Source organism: Neomonachus schauinslandi, chromosome 10 (genome assembly GCF_002201575.2).
Source record: "Neomonachus schauinslandi chromosome 10, ASM220157v2, whole genome shotgun sequence".
NCBI classification, from domain to species: domain Eukaryota; kingdom Metazoa; phylum Chordata; class Mammalia; order Carnivora; family Phocidae; genus Neomonachus; species Neomonachus schauinslandi.
In genome coordinates, this window is record NC_058412.1 from 11618919 (window position 1) to 11638192 (window position 19274).

The 19274-nt window shown below is 37.3% G+C and overlaps 1 protein-coding gene across 2 annotated transcripts in view; it reads left to right on the forward strand.

Annotated features, from left to right (window-relative positions):
- The window catches only part of DDX1 (DEAD-box helicase 1), a 34757-nt gene extending 20472 nt beyond the window's left edge, over window positions 1–14285 (forward strand). Inside the window, exons 15-26 of one of the 2 annotated variants that reach the window (XM_021697315.1) lie at window positions 1954–2052; window positions 2932–3021; window positions 3807–3995; window positions 4661–4712; window positions 6698–6844; window positions 9960–10051; window positions 11389–11461; window positions 11614–11686; window positions 11771–11813; window positions 12764–12859; window positions 13151–13271; window positions 13957–14285. In XM_021697315.1, coding sequence (XP_021552990.1) covers window positions 1954–2052; window positions 2932–3021; window positions 3807–3995; window positions 4661–4712; window positions 6698–6844; window positions 9960–10051; window positions 11389–11461; window positions 11614–11686; window positions 11771–11813; window positions 12764–12859; window positions 13151–13271; window positions 13957–14087 — 1206 coding nt within the window. In that variant the 3' untranslated portion in view covers window positions 14088–14285. The remainder of the gene's footprint in view (window positions 1–1953; window positions 2053–2931; window positions 3022–3806; window positions 3996–4660; window positions 4713–6697; window positions 6845–9959; window positions 10052–11388; window positions 11462–11613; window positions 11687–11770; window positions 11814–12763; window positions 12860–13150; window positions 13272–13956) is intronic. The other variant, XM_044918889.1, reaches the window with a different exon arrangement.
- The last annotated feature ends 4989 nt before the right edge of the window (window positions 14286–19274 follow it).

The following is a 19274-nucleotide window of genomic DNA, read 5'->3' on the forward strand; positions in this document are numbered from 1 at the left end:
TTTCACATAAAGTGAGTTTTCACACTGACTTTAGCTGCTGAAATTGAGAGTGGAAACTCACATGTGGGTTGGAATCCTTTAGTAAAGAGATGTTACACACAGAACCAGAATATTTTGTTCATTGCTATGTACAGCACCTGTCGTCACAGTGCTTGGCACGTAGTTGGTTCTTAATACATTAAACAGGCCTTATCTTCATATTTACAAGCAATATTCTCTACAATGAATTGAGACTTCCTTGTAGTTATCAGTACAAATGAAATAGTCGCTTCAGAAAGTCTTTCATTTTTCATGGGAATATAAATACCTCATATTGGTTCGAATCAAAAGTCTGTTCAGTGCAGTATTCTGCTTTTTCAAGGGGTGGGATATTGAAGTAATGATACTACAGTGATAAATTTGTTAGGAGAATGTTATGTTTTTAGGCTACGGTGGAGAAAACAATTAAGAATAGAAGTGAGTTTTCAGGCCGTTTAATAGAGTAGAAGTTTTGTTTTGAATTGCCTAATTTATTGAATGACTTTATATAATATCTTATTTGTGCTCACACACACTCATCCTTATGTACACTTTAACCAACTGAGCCACCCAGGTGTCCCGTTATGTACACTTTAAAAATAACTTTCCTTAGGGCACCTGGGTGGCTCAGTTGGCTAAGCAACTGCCTTCAGCTAAGGTCATGATCCCGGAGTCCTGGGATCGAGTCCCACATCGGGCTCCCTGCTCAGTGGGGAGCCTGCTTCTCCCTCTGACCCTCTCCCCTCTCATGCTGTTTCTCTCTCTCTCTCTCAAATAAATAAATAAATAAATAAATAAAATCTTAAAAAAAAATAACTTACCTTAATAATAACCACCTGGGTGGCTCAGTCGTTAAGCGTCTGCCTTCGGCTCAGGTCATGGTCCCAGGGTCCTGGGATCGAGCCCCGCGTCGGGCTCCCTGCTCCACGGGAAGCCTGCTTCTCCCTCTCCCACTCCCCCTGCTTGTGTTCCCTCTCTCACTGTGTCTCTCTCTGTCAAATAAATAAATAAAATCTTTAAAAAAAAAAAAGTTAAATAAAACTTGTTCTTGAGTTAGACCTTTTCTCATGTTTGGACTGAGTTTGAAATCCCAGTTTGGGTACTTACAAGCTATATCATTTAAGTTCTTGTGATTTTAGTATTCTAAACTTCAGGTTCCTCATTTAAAAATAGGACTAATTGGGGCACCTGGGTGGCTGAGTCAGTGAAGCATCCGACTCTTGATCACAGCTCAGGTGTTGCTCTCAGGGTCATGAGCTCAAGCCCTGCGTTGGGCTCCACACTGGGCTTGGAGCCTACTTAAAAAAAGGGAATAATAATAGTGTTTTCTTTAGTGGTCATGAGATGATACAGTACTTGTAAAACATTAGCACAGTGCCTGTTCATTATAAGCACTTGACAAGTAGTATTCCGAGGTAGTCAGATCATCACCGTTATCAACTATAACTACATTTATCAAGCACCTGGCATACTAGGCATCAGGTGATTTATGTATCTCATCTCTCAGTTGTCACAACTGTCTTGCAATGCCAAAGGTGTTGCCCATTTCAAAAAAGAGAAAGTTGAAACTAGAAGAGGTGAACTAAGTTGAGGTCACACAGCTGGGTAATGGTGGACCTGGGATTTGAATCCTGGTTTGATTTCAGAGTTCCCCATAAATTCATTCACTCAGAAAATACAAGTTTTATATATTAGACTGTACGTAACAGTTAAGGATGTCAAAATCAGTTACCAAAATCTTCACATTAATTCCAAACCAAATACAGGTTTGGTAATAGGGCATTATCTAGAGCTCCTGTCCTGAGAATTTTGAGCTGATAGAGACTGCTTCAGTATGCATGTTTTCACTGTAAGTAAACCACTGTTGGTTGCTGTTTTACAGTGATCATAATAGTGCTTTGGTTTTCATTAGGTGCTTCTTTTGATATTTTTCAGGTAGATATAGTCGTTGGCACTCCAGGAAGACTAGATGATTTGGTGTCAACTGGAAAACTGAACTTATCCCAAGTTAGATTCCTGGTCCTGGATGAAGCTGTATGTTGAAATATAGTTATGCTTTAAAAAAAAAAGTTTGCTTATGTTTTTGGAGATAAAAATATGTTAAAATGATGAAAAAAAACACAATTCAGTCATGATCCCAATACCTAGAAATAATCATTATTGCCAGTTTGGTATATTTTCATCCACTCCTTGTATTTATATAAATACTATTTTATGTGGTAAATCAGGCTATGTGAATAGCTTGATTTGAAATGATTTCAAATATGTGAAAAAAAAGAAACCTTTTTTTTTTCCTTAATAAAGTATCATAAGTATTTCATGTCCTTATTTGTGAACAGTTTTTAAAGGCTGTCTAGTGCTCTGTTATATGGATACTTCATGGTTTATTTAACCCTCTTGTGACTAGATATATTGATTTGTTTTTTGCTCCAAATAGCTATCTTTGTTGGTGCATAGATTATTTTACACATTACAATTATTTTTTCATGTCATAGTTGCACAATGTGAACTCTAAGGACATTAATGTCTTGGAGCCTCTTGAGATGTACTTCCAAAGTATTTTCAATATGAATTGAGGTGGTTTTTTAGCACTGAGGATTTTTGTTTTCATTTGTTCATATTAAAATCATGTGCTTAAGGATATATGGTAGGAGCGGTTATCTCTCGTATTCATTCTAGAATACTGGAGTATAGTTTTTGGATTGTTTACTGTCAGCTTTTTCATATTTTAGTCACATGGAGTTTAAAGTTGAATTTATAACTTGTCTTTATCTGATAGGAAATAATCATTTTGAGAATATGGGGATATGTTTGTTTATGAATTCATTTCCATTATCTTTCTACATTTGATTTACAAAAGAAAAATTCAGGTATTGATTAAAAAATGTATGCTTTTCTTTGCTTCTCATTCAGGATGGGCTTCTTTCTCAAGGTTACTCTGATTTTATAAATAGGATTCACAATCAGATTCCTCAGATTACCTCTGATGGGAAAAGACTTCAGGTATGAAATGACGGATGCGTCTTAAAATACATGTGGACAACTGTTATGTGTTAATGCTTATTTTGTTTTGTTTTACATTTTGTTTGTGTCTTCTGATTTAAGTTAACTGCTGTATAAAACGTTTTCTTTATTACTTGAGTAAATAGTACACACAAAGAAACAGTCTTAAAAGCTGCTTGTAGAAATGAAGGAGAAGGGAACTTGAGGAAATTAGGTGTCACAGAAGATGATAAGTAAAAAATTCTTAGTTGTTTTTTTGTACAGAGCATTTAGAGTTTATATTCCAGACTGTGAGTACTGCTTCCTGTTTGAGGGGGCAGTATCTTGAGCTGTTGAAAAACAGTTGTTTTCTTTGTAATATTTCTTAAAATACTACTCTTATTTTTCTCATCCTTCTTTCCTAGGAAGAATTTGAGAGGTAAAAGAGGCTTTAAGGGGGAGAGAAGGGAATTAATAGTAACTTAAGATTTTAGATCTTCAGAAACCTCTTCATCTTAGTCTTTGTAGGACCTTGTGGAATCGATGGCATGGTTTCTGTGGCAGTGAGGGGACTCGGTGTGAGCGAGGGGACTTGGTGTGAGCGAGGGGACTCACTGTGAGTGAGGGGACCATAGTTCAGAGAGATTAACCAGCCCAAAGTCACGCCACTAGTTGCTACTGCAGGGTCAGGTATTAAACTCATCTGTAGATTCCGGGTTAGCAGACTTTGGACCGCACATTAGTATTCATATGGTAGAATTATTATTGTAAAAGAAAAGTTGATCTAAATTTTTTTTTCCTCTTAGGTGATTGTTTGCTCTGCTACTTTGCATTCTTTTGATGTGAAGAAGCTGTCTGAGAAGATAATGCATTTTCCCACATGGGTTGATTTAAAAGGAGAAGACTCCGTTCCGGACACTGTACATCATGTTGTTGTCCCAGTGAATCCCAAAACTGACAGACTCTGGGAAAGGCTTGGGAAAAACCACATTAGAGTGAGTACTTTACACTGTTAACATTTGTGGAGAATAAAACTTTCATAAACTAGCTTAACCTGCTTAAGTGATGCTTATAGCCAGATATTGTACCTAAGAAAAGAGAAGTCCAGCACATTGAGCAGAAAAGTTTAGGCCTTGAGAGCACAGAATAAGTGATGGGCTTTTATTTTTTTCTCTGTAAGAGTTACTTTTAACGATCATCTTCCTTGATGTAATTTTTATAAATGAGTAGGATTATGTGTATACATAGATCTAATTTCAGACACAATGATTGCTATGTTTAATAATATTTTAGTGTCCTCTTGAAGTTCCTTATTTTCCTAAAAATCAATTTCATGTGTCCATCTATCTTTTCCCCCCCACTGTTCTTAGATTTACCTTTATAAAATAAAGGTGTGTTATAGTAAATATACAACATTCTAAAAGCCACCTTTGCATTTTTATTATTACACTTAAAATTGATTAGCCTTAGATCCACAGTTAATGGGATCCACAGTTAAAGGGTTTTCTAAATCTGAAGAATGGTTTTGCCTATATACTCTAAAGATGTATGTCTGAAATGCAGTCCAAAGTTAGATACTTTTTTCCCTTCAAAAAAAATATCTGTTTGGAATCCTTACTTAGCCACTTGCTACCCCTTTTTTATCCTTTTCTTTTGATAGACTGATGATGTACATGCAAAAGATAACACAAGACCTGGTGCTAACAGTCCGGGTAAGTTGAATGAATGAATAAATAAATGAATGAATGAATGGGTGAATGAATGAATGAATAAATGGTGTTGAAAGATTTTGAAAATGAATTGGTTTGTCTTACTGAATTTATGCCCTATTTGCATGAAGGATTTGAGGTGACCTACAAAATTAGAACAGGAAATCTGAAAGTAAAAGCAATAGAAATAATAAGGAAATGGGGGAAATGGCTGATACCAGTGAACTTAAGAGCAATATTAATCACTGAATTTCAGATGTTAGTCTGCTGGCATCTAAGTCACAAGTATTTTGGATTTGGGAATTCTTATTTGTTGTAGGCTATCAGCAAATTTCTCTGGTAGCAGATTTTATATTGGTCCTGAATTCCAGGAGAAATGTCATGTAGATTCTTCATTGAGGGAATTAAGTAACAAAGGAAAATAGCTTACAACTTTGTGAAAGATACAGAAATTATCTTGAAATATTTTTTCTTTTTTTTTTTTTTAAAGATTTTATTTATTTATTTGAGAGAGAGAGAGAATGAGAGAGAGAGTACGAGAGGGGGGGAGGGTCAGAGGGAGAAGCAGACTCCCCGCCAAGCATGGAGCCTGATGTGGGACTCGATCCCGGGACTCCAGGATCATGACCTGAGCCAAAGGCGGTCGCTTAACCAACTGAGCCACCCAGGCACCCTATTTTATCTATTCTTTTTGTGTGTGGTAAAGTATACCTAACACAAAATTTCCCATTTTAACCATTTTCAAGTGGATCAAGTTCAGTGGCATGAAGTACATTCCTACTTTGCGTCCATTGCCACCATCCATCTCCAGGACTTTTTCATCCTCCTAAACTGAATATCATTAAATCATTAAATATTTATCAGTTTTTTTAAAAAGCTGAACATTTAATTCAATGAAGATACTTTTGTGCAGAGCAGAGACCGTTTGTATCAGGTGCATAATATTTTAAAGATCTATGAAGGTACATTGTTTTGCAAGGATAGTGATTATAGAACCTAGAGTAGATCTCAGACCCATTAGGCTGCATGTTTGATGTCAGATGTCTCAGGTGGATCATTGGGAAGGGTGAGACTGCACTTGCTTCACGGTTGGATTCATGGGTAGATTTATGACAAGTATCCGAAAGGTGAATTTTCTGAAATCTTGATTAAATAGAGTCCCTTTGAATTCAGTTTTATGTGCAGTTCCAAATTTATAAAGTGCTTGCTCAACTAGCCTTATTGTTAGAGAAGGGCAGAGATGCTGATGGTTCAAAATAGTGTATTCTCCCACTGTTGGAGAATGCATTTTATAAAATAAAGATTGTTACTTCGTATATTTTTTCTTGTAAATGTTTTGCTTAAGTTTATACAACAATTAGATATGTCTAGAGAGACTTTAGAAATATGGTGGGGTACAGAATTAAAATTTCACATTAGGTAGTTGGTAACTAGCGCAACTTCCTACTGAAACAGAGATGGGGGGTGGGGTGATGGCTAAGAAATGACTTAGTTTGACGTACAGTTTTTATTCTGTAGAGTGATGTGAACTTTCTGATGTTAGATTGATTTAAAAAGTACATTAATTATTTTTAAAAGGGGTTAAAATAATTGAGTAAACATTTATTGAGCAGTTAGGGAAGTTAATGCAAGGCAGAATATGATTAGTTGTCCATGAGAGGTAGAAACAGTTTTGTTGTAGGTATGAAGTTCTGTTTACTTGTGTGTTTGTATGTCTGTTTTCCCTCATAAGAAGTATGGTTATAGGTCTTTTGGTGCCCCCTAAACTGGCACAAATGTACATTAACAGAAATAGGAACAAATGAGTGAATGGATATTTTCTCACCATTTCATCCTGTCTTAATCTTACTTACTTTTGTCTATAATACTTATATTAAAACAGAGTGTTTTAGGTGAGTTAAGCAGTAAGTCTATGACTGTATTTGTGTGTGTTTATAACAATTTTACATTGAAATTCTTTTTCCGTTTTTGTTGTTATGGTATTCAAGAGATGTGGTCTGAAGCTATTAAAATCCTGAAGGGGGAGTATGCTGTCCGGGCAATCAAGGAACACAAGATGGATCAAGCAATTATTTTCTGTAGAACCAAAATTGACTGTGACAACTTGGAGCAATATTTTATGCAACAAGGAGGAGGTAATGTTTCCTCACTTAAAATAAATTATGTTTATTTCCTCATTTAATAGATTATTAGTCTCATGTTGTTGCGGCCTAGAATGCATGCACAGAATTTAAAATAGTGATGTTGCATTGTAAGTATCTGTGCTCATCTAGTACTTTTTCATAGGATAAGCCCCAGGAAAACAGTGAGGGCTTTCCAGTTTCAGTAGAGTGTTCTGAGGCCCTGCTGTCATTTGGAAGAAGGGTAATGTTATTGATTAATGTTAAAATTTCAAGTATAATCATTAAATAGTAGAATGTATATCTTCTAAACCAATAAATGAGGAAAAAATGATCTTAAAAAGGCTAAGAAAGCAAGAGGAAAAATAATAAGAAAAAGCAGGATGGTTAGAAATTACAGAGTAAGATGGCTGGTGGAAAAATCTGAGTATCTGAGTGAACACTATATATCAGTGGACTGAAGTCCTCGGTTAAAAGGCATAGATGGTTAGACTGCTATATCCTGTTTACAAGAGACATACTTAAAACCTGAGGACATGGACAGATCGAAAGCGCTGAAAAAATATTTCAGCTAAACTACTAATCAAAAGAAAGTCGGTCTAGCTATATTAACAAGAGATGCAGTAGAATTTAAGACAAAAATATTAACTAGAAACAAAGGTCACTATGTAATCACATAGTTAACCTACAATGAATATATGATGATTCTAATGTTATGCTCCTTATAACATGAAATAAATAAACCAACATGAAGGGATGCTCAACATGCTCAGTCGTTAGGGAAATGCAAAGTCACAATGTAATACCATTGTACGCTCATTGTAATGGCTGGATTAAAAATACAACGCCAGATTTTGGTGAGGATGTGGAACAACTGAAGCACTCATACTAATTGCTGCACAGCCACGTCGGTAAGAGGTCTTACATTTTTAAATAAAATTAACATTGCTCTCTTATGGCTTAGTAATTCAACTCCTGAATATTTACTCAAGATAAGTAAAATTTATCCAAGATTTATTGACAAAAGCTATGGGCAAGAATGGTCATAGCAGCTTTATTTATTATAGCCCCAAACTGAAGATATACCAGGTGGCCGTCAGTAGGGGAATGGCTTAAATCAGATGTGAAGTATTTTCAGTGGAATACTGCTCAGTGATACAAAGGAACAGAGTCAACAGCTGTGGGTGAATTTCAGACAACTTGCAGAATGAATGATTTCTTACGCAAGCCTATATTCTGTATGATTCCATTTGTGTGAAGTTCTAGAAGAGTCAATTAATCTGTAAGGAGAAGAAACCCACAACAGTGGTCTTTCCCCAGCAGAATGGAAGTGGGGTTAACTGGGAAAGGGCATGAGGGTACTTTGTGGAGTGACATTCATATTCTCTATCTTGACAGGGCTTTGGGCCGCATAGGTGCATGCATTTGTCAAAACTCAGCAGATATACACTTAAGATTTGTACATTCCTTGTATGTAACTTTCACCTGGAAGGAAAGTCATAAAACCTAAACAAATAACTGCATTTCTAGTTAATGAGATGCATGCTGAACTGTGTACAGATACTTGCAATTTACCTTGAAATGCATCAAAAATACAAAAATGAATTCATAGGAAAAAGGGCTAGATAGACAGTAAAGGAAATATAGTAAATGTTAGTAGTATAATCTAGGATGTGAAAATATAGCTATCTACTTTTAGAATTCTTTCATTGTTGCTGTGTTTGAAAGTACACACACATATATATATATATATAAAGCAAAATATATAAAGCAAAAATTGACAGATGTACAAGGTAACAGATAAATCCTGCTTTCATAATGGGGAGAACTCTTAACACATCTCTTTTTGTAATTGGTGTACATCAGGGAGCCAGAAAACCCAAAACGTTTTAAAAAGTTGGAACAAATGGTCAGATGAAGAACAGGTTATATTGTTAATTACAGTGAACTGTTTAGTACCTTTTTTTTCCCCCAAGTCATAGCAAACAGACTTGCTTGGTTGTTTTAGTTATAGCAGCTGTTTTGTAATACTTCTTCCTGTCCATGTTGGTTTTGAATGGAGGATTTGATTATTTGGTAAGAAATGCCATTGCTCAAGCAGTAATATTCCTTAGTTCTTTTTACCTTCCTTCCCTAAGTATTCTGGGTACCTTTGTCTAAAAACCAAATTTCCAAAACCAAAATAACACAATATATACCAGAATTTCAGAGGTTTAAGAAAGGGAATTAAGGATCCCTCCCTTCTCTATACACAGCTCAACTGGGGAGTAGGAGTGTGTTTGTGATATTTTCCTAAACCACTTGAATTCCGAATGCAGTAAGACCTAAGCTGTAGGCCTCTGGAAGTTCTGATTAGCTATTATTTCTCCTCTGCATAATTAGTTCTTGTGTTAGTCATTTTGGGTGGGTAGGTTTCATAATATATTTTTCCTTGAATTCTGGAGTAATTTTATTGAACCTAAACTTTACTGTGGCGAGTAGTTACGGCATAATTGTTACTCTGTGCTCATAATGGAGCCTACAGGTTCTGTTGTGCTCTAGAAGGCTGTTTACCCTTACTTTGGTCTGGACTGGACTGCTTTTTGTTACTGTATCTACTTGAGCTTCTTCTTTAGGATTGGCTACCACTGCATCTGCCTTTCCATCCTACCAGTTTGCTTCTAATCTGCTTTGGCCAGGGTACCTCCCAAGGAGGGTAGGCTTGTGGGTGTGGCTTTTAGTAAGGGCATGAACTTCATAATGCCTATTTTGGTTCTTCCAAGATAGATCTCTCTTGTGTACATTTTTTGGTTCTTTGCTTTATATGGGATAGGAAAGGTTCCTGGTATACATGTGTGTTTTCCTTTTAGTAACACATCTTAATTGGCATACTGTTCTGTCTACTTCTGCAGATCAGGAAAAGTGACTTAGAAATATCCTTCAAAGCAAATCAGTTTTAATGCTCATGGAGTTTATTTTAATGGCATTTCACCTATGACAGAAATTGTGTTAACCATGGTTTATGGCAGATTGGGGAACAGATTTCTGTAGAATTATATGGCACCATTGTAGTCTGAATGCTGTTGGTTTTTTGACATAGTCTTTGGTATAATACTTCCCAAGGTTAACTGTTTAATGTGCTTTTCACCAGGACCTGATAAAAAAGGACACCAGTTCTCATGTGTTTGTCTTCATGGGGACAGAAAGCCTCATGAAAGGAAGCAAAACTTGGAAAGATTTAAGGTAGTTCTATTTAGTTGATTGTATTTCCTTAATAATTAAGAGGGGACTCATAGCCAATTTTAATCAGTTCCAGTTAATATTATTAAAGCCGTTCTTGTCCTAGAAATTTTAAAAGATTTTTACCCTGTTGGAATATCCTTGCCATGACAGGGCTTAGTCATCTTTAGCAGTCAATAGTAAATTAATATATTCTCTGCACAACACTGCTGTGATAAGAATTTTCAACTTAAGTTTTAGTTAAATTCTTTCAGGTAGATATTTTTAGGAGAAGCATCACGGGATAGTTAAACTGTGTCTGTGAGTCTTATTTTTTTTAACAGTTCGTAGTAATACCCATAGAGAAGTTACTTTGTAGATTAATTTAAGATAGGTATCAAGAATATGGTTTTGTGGAATTAAAAATACTTGTAATTGTTTGGGGCACACTGTCCCAGTTATATCCTGGCAGCCCAGGAACAGGTTGGTTAGCTCTTGGTGGAGGTGGGGAGGGCTTGAGCCATTTAGAACACAAGGTCAGTAGCCTCCACCCACAGCATTCTCATGACTTACCAGTGTGTTTACCCCAGTGCAGACAGAGTACAAATAGTATTTTCTCTCAGACCCATCATATGAATAAAAGGTGGGAAGAACTGAGCTTAGGAACTTTGGGTTATGCTTCCACACTGAGCAGAATGTGGATATTGAAGCATGTTTTATGGTCGCATTTCGGTGTGTGTGCCCGACCATATCTACCCAGGGTCTTACGCTGGACCCCAGTCATCATCCCTTCCCCACCCCATCTGTAACTTTGCTGTGCCTTGGGGCACAGATGGCATCCAAAGACTAATTTGTATTTCCTTGGTGAGAGCCCTGGGCCCACTCTCTGTTCCCTTGTCTTAGGATTTTGTTTGTTGTCACAAAAAGTGTAACCTCAAGGTAAAATACCTAGTATTCTGAATTTATTTTAATATAAGGGTAAAGATAATGCTTATATTGTAACATTTTTGTTCTATTTTATCTTTCCCTTTTTTTTTAAATTTTATAAACTTTCTTCTGAATTATCAGTCAGGATTTCTAAAGATAAAGCCAAATTATAGCAGTTTAATGTCTTTGGTGTGAGAAAAAAGAAAATAAAAAATGAATCAAATTATTGATTTATTCACCTTAAATGTCTTGTTTTAGTAGATCATAACTTAAAAATTTAAGATATAGTGCAGTGCATTATGAATATCTGGACCTCTAATCTGATAGTAACACATTAGTTATTAGAGGTCTCATTTACTGGACTGGTAGTATTTCTATTTATTTTTTAGTCTGTGTCCTAATAAATTCCTTTCTCTCCTCTCTGCTCTCTTTAGAAAGGAGATGTAAGATTCTTGATTTGCACAGATGTAGCCGCCAGAGGGATTGATATCCATGGTGTTCCTTATGGTAAAAAGAAAGTTTGATAACTGCAATTTAAATTTTATGGAATTCAAAGTAAACCCTCTAATGTTTTTGAAATATTTAGAACATCAAACATCTAATGAGGTTGAAAATTTTAGAAATTAATGGCAATTGGTAATAATTATTTTGATTTGCAGTTATAAATGTCACCTTGCCTGATGAAAAGCAAAACTATGTACATCGAATTGGCAGAGTAGGAAGAGCTGAAAGGTACTGCTGTAATTTTTTTTTTTTTTTTTTTACGCTTCTATGCTTCAGGAATAAAGTCTAATAAAGACTTCTCAAATCTTTCAGGATGGGTCTGGCCATTTCCCTGGTGGCAACAGAGAAAGAAAAGGTAATCTTTTCAGTGCTGTATTATATTCATTTTTTGTGTTGTCATTTTAGATATTGGAAGTAAAAGCAGTTTGGTTTTTCCATTTACGTTGAATTCAGTTGCATATGGAATATAAGTGAACTTTTTTTTTTTAAGATTTTTATTTATTTATTGAGAGAGATAGTGATAGAGAGCATGAGAGGGAGAGAGTCAGAGGGAGAAGCAGACTCCCCGCTGAGCAGGGAGCCCGATGCGGGACTCGATCCCGGGACTCCAGGATCATGACCTGAGCCGAAGGCAGTCACTTAAACAACTGAGCCACCCAGGCACCCTAAGTGAACTTTTTAATGGCAGCTTTTTTTCCATATTCTTGAATGGACCTGCAGTAGGATGAAATTTAGAAAGGAGAAATGCAAAATGTAATTTTCACTAATAGCTTTCATGTACTTGATTTCACCAAAAACTATTTAAGCCCTCCCTGACGTCGTGTCACAGAAAACTTTTGTGAGAGAGGGTGGTAACTTATTATTTTGCAATATAATTTGATATAATTTTACAGAATAGTTTGAAGAATAAGGAATTCCCATAAACTTGTTGTCCAAACTAGTTATTCATTTTGCTTTTTGCTATTTGCTTTATCACAGAAAGCATTTGGACCTTATTTTTTGATATAATCTTGATATACCATTCTCCAGTATTTACTTTTTCATCCTTGTTTTTATCTGAGAATTCGTTTCTGTAATTGACAGGGATTTTAGGAAGACTTCGGGATTATTCTCAAAAAGAACTTTTTCAGAAGACCTAGTTAATGAGCTCCTGAATGGTGGTAGTAATTGGATGACATACCATACTGCAGTCTGTTTTTCTTGTTCCTTGGGGACAGAGGGTATTTAAAAAGCTAATTGAGGATAAAAATATCTAGCATGTGTCAATCTCCATACGTGTTAATCTTTTTTCCACCTTTCGTGTAGGTTTGGTACCACGTATGTAGCAGCCGTGGAAAAGGATGTTACAACACAAGACTCAAGGAAGATGGTGGCTGCACCATATGGTACAATGAGATGCAGGTAAGACTCCTAAAAAACACATTAAAATGGCAAAAATAGACCACATTTAATTATAAAAGTAATACCTCAGGTTTTATCTCTTTGTTAGCTGTGGGGAAAAGTAGTAATTGATTATAAAGTTAGTTATAGTTTGTAAATCGTAACTTGTGAGTTTATCTCTTCAGAAATCTAACTTCCATTTATCCTAAGTATTATAGTCCTCCTGGTTTTATTGGACACTGTTAAAATGCAACTCTGTCAAAATGAAATTTTTATTTGAAAATGCTTTTTATATTTCCTTTCCTCTCTTAGTTGCTCTCTGAGATAGAAGAGCATCTGAATTGCACCATTTCTCAGGTTGAACCAGATATAAAGGTACCATTGGATGAATTTGATGGGAAAGTCACCTATGGTCAGAAAAGGGCCGCTGGTGGTGAGTTTTGAATTACTTTAATTTCTATTCTAAATGTGAATGTGTCCTTCTTGGGCTTTAGTGTGTAGAAGAGAGTAATTTCATCCCATCATGGTAAGTGTCTATTTTTACTTTATTAATCATTTCCTCCTTATTAACTCATAGCACGGTATCCATACCTGTCTTGTAGCGTTTTTTTGGTTGTGTGATTTGTATGTGAATGAAGGACAGCGGCTTAGCTGTTTCTCTTGAGGTGTTAATGTCACAAAGAGTAGTTGAACATTTATGGAATTATTAGGAAGCGAATATAATGGCAATTTTGAACAAAGAATTGAAAACCTTTGATTTAATTTCAAGTGGTAACCCAGCATACTCTTTCCTTTGCCTGGAATGCCCTTAGCTCGTTTCTGAAAAATTTTTTTTTAAGATTCAGGCTACTGAGCCTAGTGGTTTCCAAACCAAAAAAAAAAAGGAGAGGCGGGGGGGTTGCTAGGGGCCTTGGGACACTATTAGTGAGGTCTGATCATTCATTTATATGCATTTAACTAAATGTCTTTAAAACTCACTTGTGGAGATGACTTGCCCGGTGGTACATTTTTATTGCTAGAAGCAATGTATAAACGGATGTAATTGAGCCAGAGTATTGCTGACAAGTTATTTCAAGCATGTCATTTACATTACTTTATAATTTGTGTGTGTGATGCAGGTGGAAACTATAAAGGCCATGTGGATATTTTGGCACCTACGGTTCAAGAGTTGGCTGCCCTTGAAAAGGAGGCGCAGACATCTTTCCTGCATCTTGGCTACCTTCCTAACCAGCTGTTCAGAACCTTCTGATTTTAACGTACACTGAATAAGATTTGAGTAATAAAAGTCTGTAGTCTTAAAACTCTAAAACAGTTGTATTGCTTCCAAGCAGCAGTATTTATAGTAACATAAGCTATTAATGCTAACTCTTGCATGTCAAGAAACATTAATCTTAGGAATTCTTCATAAAATGGCAACCTAATGAGAATAATAAATTTGATGACTATATTTTTATGAAGGTTTGTGTCTTATTTTTAAAGTTATTTGATAGTTTTCTTTTTCAAGAAAACTATGGGTTGACATAAAGTTTATGGGTATGTGAATTTGGCAGAGGACCTGTGTGGAACCACCAGTGAATATCTTGAATAGAATTTATCATAGAAAGTGATCCTAAATGGAGATGTTCTTCAGATGTTATAGTTACCTAGGTGTACACTGAAGCTGGAGGAGACTCGTGACAGGAAAGAAAATTGGATGATCCCAAGGCAGAAGGACAGCTTGGTTAGTTTTAGGGGGCCTGGAGTTTTTTAGAGAGGTAGAAAGGGTTCTGTGTCTAAGGATTGAAGACTGGTGTGTGATGGTGATGGTGAAGATGTATCTTGGAAGGTTTACCTTCTAAGAACCTTTCTTTCCAGAGGATAGTTACTTATAAAGATAAAACTATTCTGTTTTTCTATGTTTTAAAATTACACACAGTTCTTTGGAATATATTTCCTCAATCCCTTTTGCCTAAGATACCAGAAGGAAAAGAGAAAATTTAAACAGATAAAATTGAATTGTTATTTTGTGCCTTTTGACTCTTAGTTAATAAAGTATTATTCCTGTGCTAGGATTCTTTAAGAACATAGGCTATTATAAATTCTTGTATGATGGTTTTCAAACCTTTTAGCACTGAAATAATTTTCTTCAAACAAAATCTTGCGTGAAATTCAGTGTAGACATTAACAGTGGGAAAACCATTGCCTAGTATTTTGAGTCATAGTTTGTGCGAAATGATGAGGAGAATACCATTGTCTCACATTTAGACCATGTTCTTTGGAGATGTCCTTGAACCGCCCCAGCTGATCTCAGAGCTATGCGCTGACAGCTCTCCAGTGTCCACGCATATTAATCACTGCTTTAGAAAGGGGTTATTTTAACTGATATAACAGCAAGGAAAAGACTGAGATCTGGACCATTTAAATACTGGAGCTGGGGGAGGTCCTTTTATAGATGCAGAAGCACAGTTTGGAGGAACGCATGCCCACGTGGCTTGGTTTGGAGAAGTGAGCTAGAACTTGGGTTCCCCAGTCTCTGCTTTTACTCTTTGTCTCCCAAGGTAAGATGATCCTCAGGTCCAAATGGGTAGGTCAGGGAGGAATGGAGACTGGAAGTGGGTATTTGGCTTTTCCAATGCAAATTACTGTCCACCTGCAGTGACCTGGGCAACAGAATTTCTAAAAGGGCAAGCTGTGTGGGACCAGACCAGCAGAGGGATTGCCAGGAGACCTGGCTGGCCCTTTCTATCTACTCATATCACCAGTAACCGTTCCCTTTACTCTTAGTCCCTACTTCCAGATACCCATTCCTTCAGGCCTCTGGATTCATGCTAACAAAATAAAGAACTGTTAAAAGTCTGCTTAAAGAGGTGGTCACTGAGCCATGAGGGATGCTAATTGCCTCCCTTCTTCCTTTTAGAAACAGAACCTCCTGAGTTTTTGTCGGTACCAGATTGCCTATCTAGAGACTGCCTTTCCCAGGCTCTGGTCAAGGGGTTTGAGTGGAATTGATGCGTATAACTTCTTGGTCACGTCCTCTACCTGCCCTTTCTCTCCTCTCTCAAGGTGCAACTCGGAGATGGTATTAGTGCGCCAGTGTCCACGTTAGAAAAGTGTCCTGCTTAGGGAATGACAGAGGGACAAGGAACCTAGAGGACCTTATAGGGGAGCTGCCATCCTCTTTGGCTGACCTGCCTATTAGAGTAACTATCATCTCCAAGCCACCATATGGTTAGGTCTCTATCCCAGCTAATACAGAACACTAGGGGTACACGAAAGCCCAGGAAATGTTAAATATTAGCTATCACCTGTTAGTCTTTCTGACGTATAGCTTCAGCCTTTACTCCACAGTGTAAGAGCTTGTAAGTGTACTCACATACCTTGTGCCTGTAATTCTCGGTCAGTCTCCCCGCTACACAAAAATACAAAGACTCACCCCACCTTCAACATATCCTAGATGGCCTGGGGGCTTAGGAGTCTTGCCACATTCCCCCTCATTATCTAGTCTTTTATTCTGTTCTCTTCGAATCTAGCTTCAGGCTTTGATTGGTAGAGTTATACTTTCATAGTGACTGGTTTTGTGTTTGGCGCTTTTTTTTTCTATTTCAAATATTAATAACTTAAGCAAGCTTCTCTGACTCTTTATGGATCCACTGTGTTAAAGAGAACTGAGTCTCAAGGACTCTTAACCAGTGGCATTAGTTACAAGAGTGCCAAAACCTCGCTTACCTCATTAGCACATATTTTCCTATTATAAACAGAAATGGAAATTTCAGGTTAGAACACTACCCACCCACCTCCCCTCTATCCTTTTGACATTCTGTTCCCACTCTCAGAGGAAATCACTAACATTTTAGTTCATTTTTTGTGTGTGAGATTTTTGGTATACTGTTTAGGTCCTCCATATGTACAGTTTTGTATTTTCATTGGACATAGTATGTTCCTTGTAAATACTTGAATGGCTACATAATCCATGGAATGTGCTGTGATTTTCATGACTGCTGCATTCTTAACTGCTCATGAGCACCAAGGGGTTTGAGGAGGATGTGAACCCGGGTGTGAATCCGGCCCTAACCCATGAGAGCTGGATGACACAAGGCCAGTTCCTTAGCCTCTCTGAGATTTAGTTTCTTTGTTTATAGAAATGGCGAGAAAGTAATTCTCATCATTCAGGATTATGTTAAGCATTCAGTGAAGTCCAGCAGATAAGAGGTGCTCGTAAAATATTTTATAGTATCGGTACTGTTCACTGCTGTGAACATGTTTGATCTCTTTTGGATTGCTTGCTACTGGATTCCTAGAAACTGGATTGTTGAATTAAAATGAGTGATGCTTATGACCATTTTTCAGGGTCATTACCAGATCACTTCCTGCAAGGGTTGTACTGCTTGACACGCTAACAAGATAGGAAGAATTCTGCACAATGTATTTTACAAATGGTACTTGTTGCATTTAAAGTTTGTTTTCATACTGGTTCTTGGTGTGGTGTGTGAGTTGGTACCAGTGGGCAGAGGTCGCCTAAATATTATGTGTGGCTTCTTTGCGCGCGACTCCTTGCCCCACCCTCACCGCATTCACGTGCCACCACCATCGTTTTTGCACAATGATCCAGCTTGTAAATCAGGGGCAAAACTTTTTTTTTTTTTCCCAAGGTAGAAGTGTGTATGTCAGTGACTGAAAATAACCTGGATAAAAAAAAAAAAAAAAAAAAAAAGGTTGGTTTCCAGCCAGTTCTAAATGGGCAAAACCATTTAGTCACATTTTTTACCTTATTCTTCAAACTTAAGAGGGAACTATGCACTTCACTGCAGTCTGAACAAGATAGGTAGGATATGAGAACTGTGTAGGTAAATATAAAATACGATCTAGGGTAGGTTCACTTTTACAGAGATTTTATTACTTTCCTATAGATGGTGACACCTACCAGGGATTTTTCCAAGTGACCTTATTTGGGGGAAAAAGGAATATTTGTTAGGAGGGAAAGAATGTAGTGGAACAGGAAGGAAAGGGAGGGATATTATTTGGCTACTCTAAAGTAATTGATAGAGGATTCCTTTGGAGGGAGGAGTGGAAGGGGAATTTTTGCTGTTGTTTTCCGTTCTATTGCTCTAAGTAATTACCTTTCATTTAAAATCATCTAAAGCTCTGGTTTTCCTGACAGAGATCCCACTCTTACTGGTCAATGGTGTTGAGGGGAATTTGAAAGAACCTGGAGTTGGACAGGCCTGGATCTGACCCTGGCCACAGTCCCTGACTTGTAGTTAGCTAATCACATGCGGAGATCAGTAGGTCTCAGGTAGGACCCGGGAATCGGCATTTTAACACATTCCTCAGAAGATGGTGGCGCAGATGCACCTTGAACCACAGATCAAGAAACACTGTTCCAGAGAAATGGCTCTTAGAGCTATAATTCTCACTGTAATCTTTTGCCCTAAGACCCAGGAAGATAATTCAAAAGGACTGCTGAGAGAGAGGCTTGCTCTACTAGAATCATCTGTGGTTCAGTGCTGGTCGGCTGCCTAAATGATACCTTGTTTTGTTCCTTAGGTTGGTGGTTCTCAGCCCTGGCTGCACACCTGGATCACCTGGGGAGTTTTAAAAGACCATGCCCTTACTGCACTTCACCTCCAGAAACTCTGATTTTATTCTGGAGTGGGGCCTGGGTGCCCCAGGTGATGCTCAGCTGCTGCTAGGATTGAGAGCCAATGCTTTAAACAGAGTCTGACTCTAGATAGTTCTTGATTCTGTTGCAAATCAGTGTGTGCCCTCTGCACATGGCCAAGCTAACGCATGTTTTAAGATTACATAGAGTTTAGGTTTATAAAAATGGTGTCCTATCATTTTTGAGAAACTAAGATTTTAAAAAATTTTGTAGCCAGATGAGTTTAGTTTCCTTCAAAATAGTGATTTTTGACGATTCAGACATCTTTTAAGGATGCTTTAATTTCTTTCTGTTTTTGACATTGCCACTTTGTTTTTACTTAAAACATTTCAAATGCTTTAGACAGAGCTACTTTGTAGACTTCTTGAAATCACTGGTTCAACCCATTATTTTACCTCAAATCTTGTTTCCCTGCCTGGTAACTCATCCTGTTCACCAGAAAAGGCTCTGGTTGCCTGTTAGCTGTATTGTTTCCTTAAATCCCAATCAAAGGATAAATACTCTCTACTGCCAAAGTAGGACTTTGAAGAGGCAGCCAGAGGTTGTCTCTCTGGGGCGATAAATTGGGTGTTAAGGGCGTCCCAGTATTTTGTGGTGGGTCAGGGTCTCCGGGAAGAGAGTCCAGCATGGGATATCCTGATCAGAATAGGAATTGCCTGGATGGAGGTTGGAGTCAGAGATCACCAGGAGGGATGGGGTCAGTTGAGTATGGGAGCAATGGGATCTGATAATGAGTTTGGGGTTTCCTTTTCTTGCATGGTGATCCCCTTGAAATCCTCAAAACTTTGCTATCTTGTT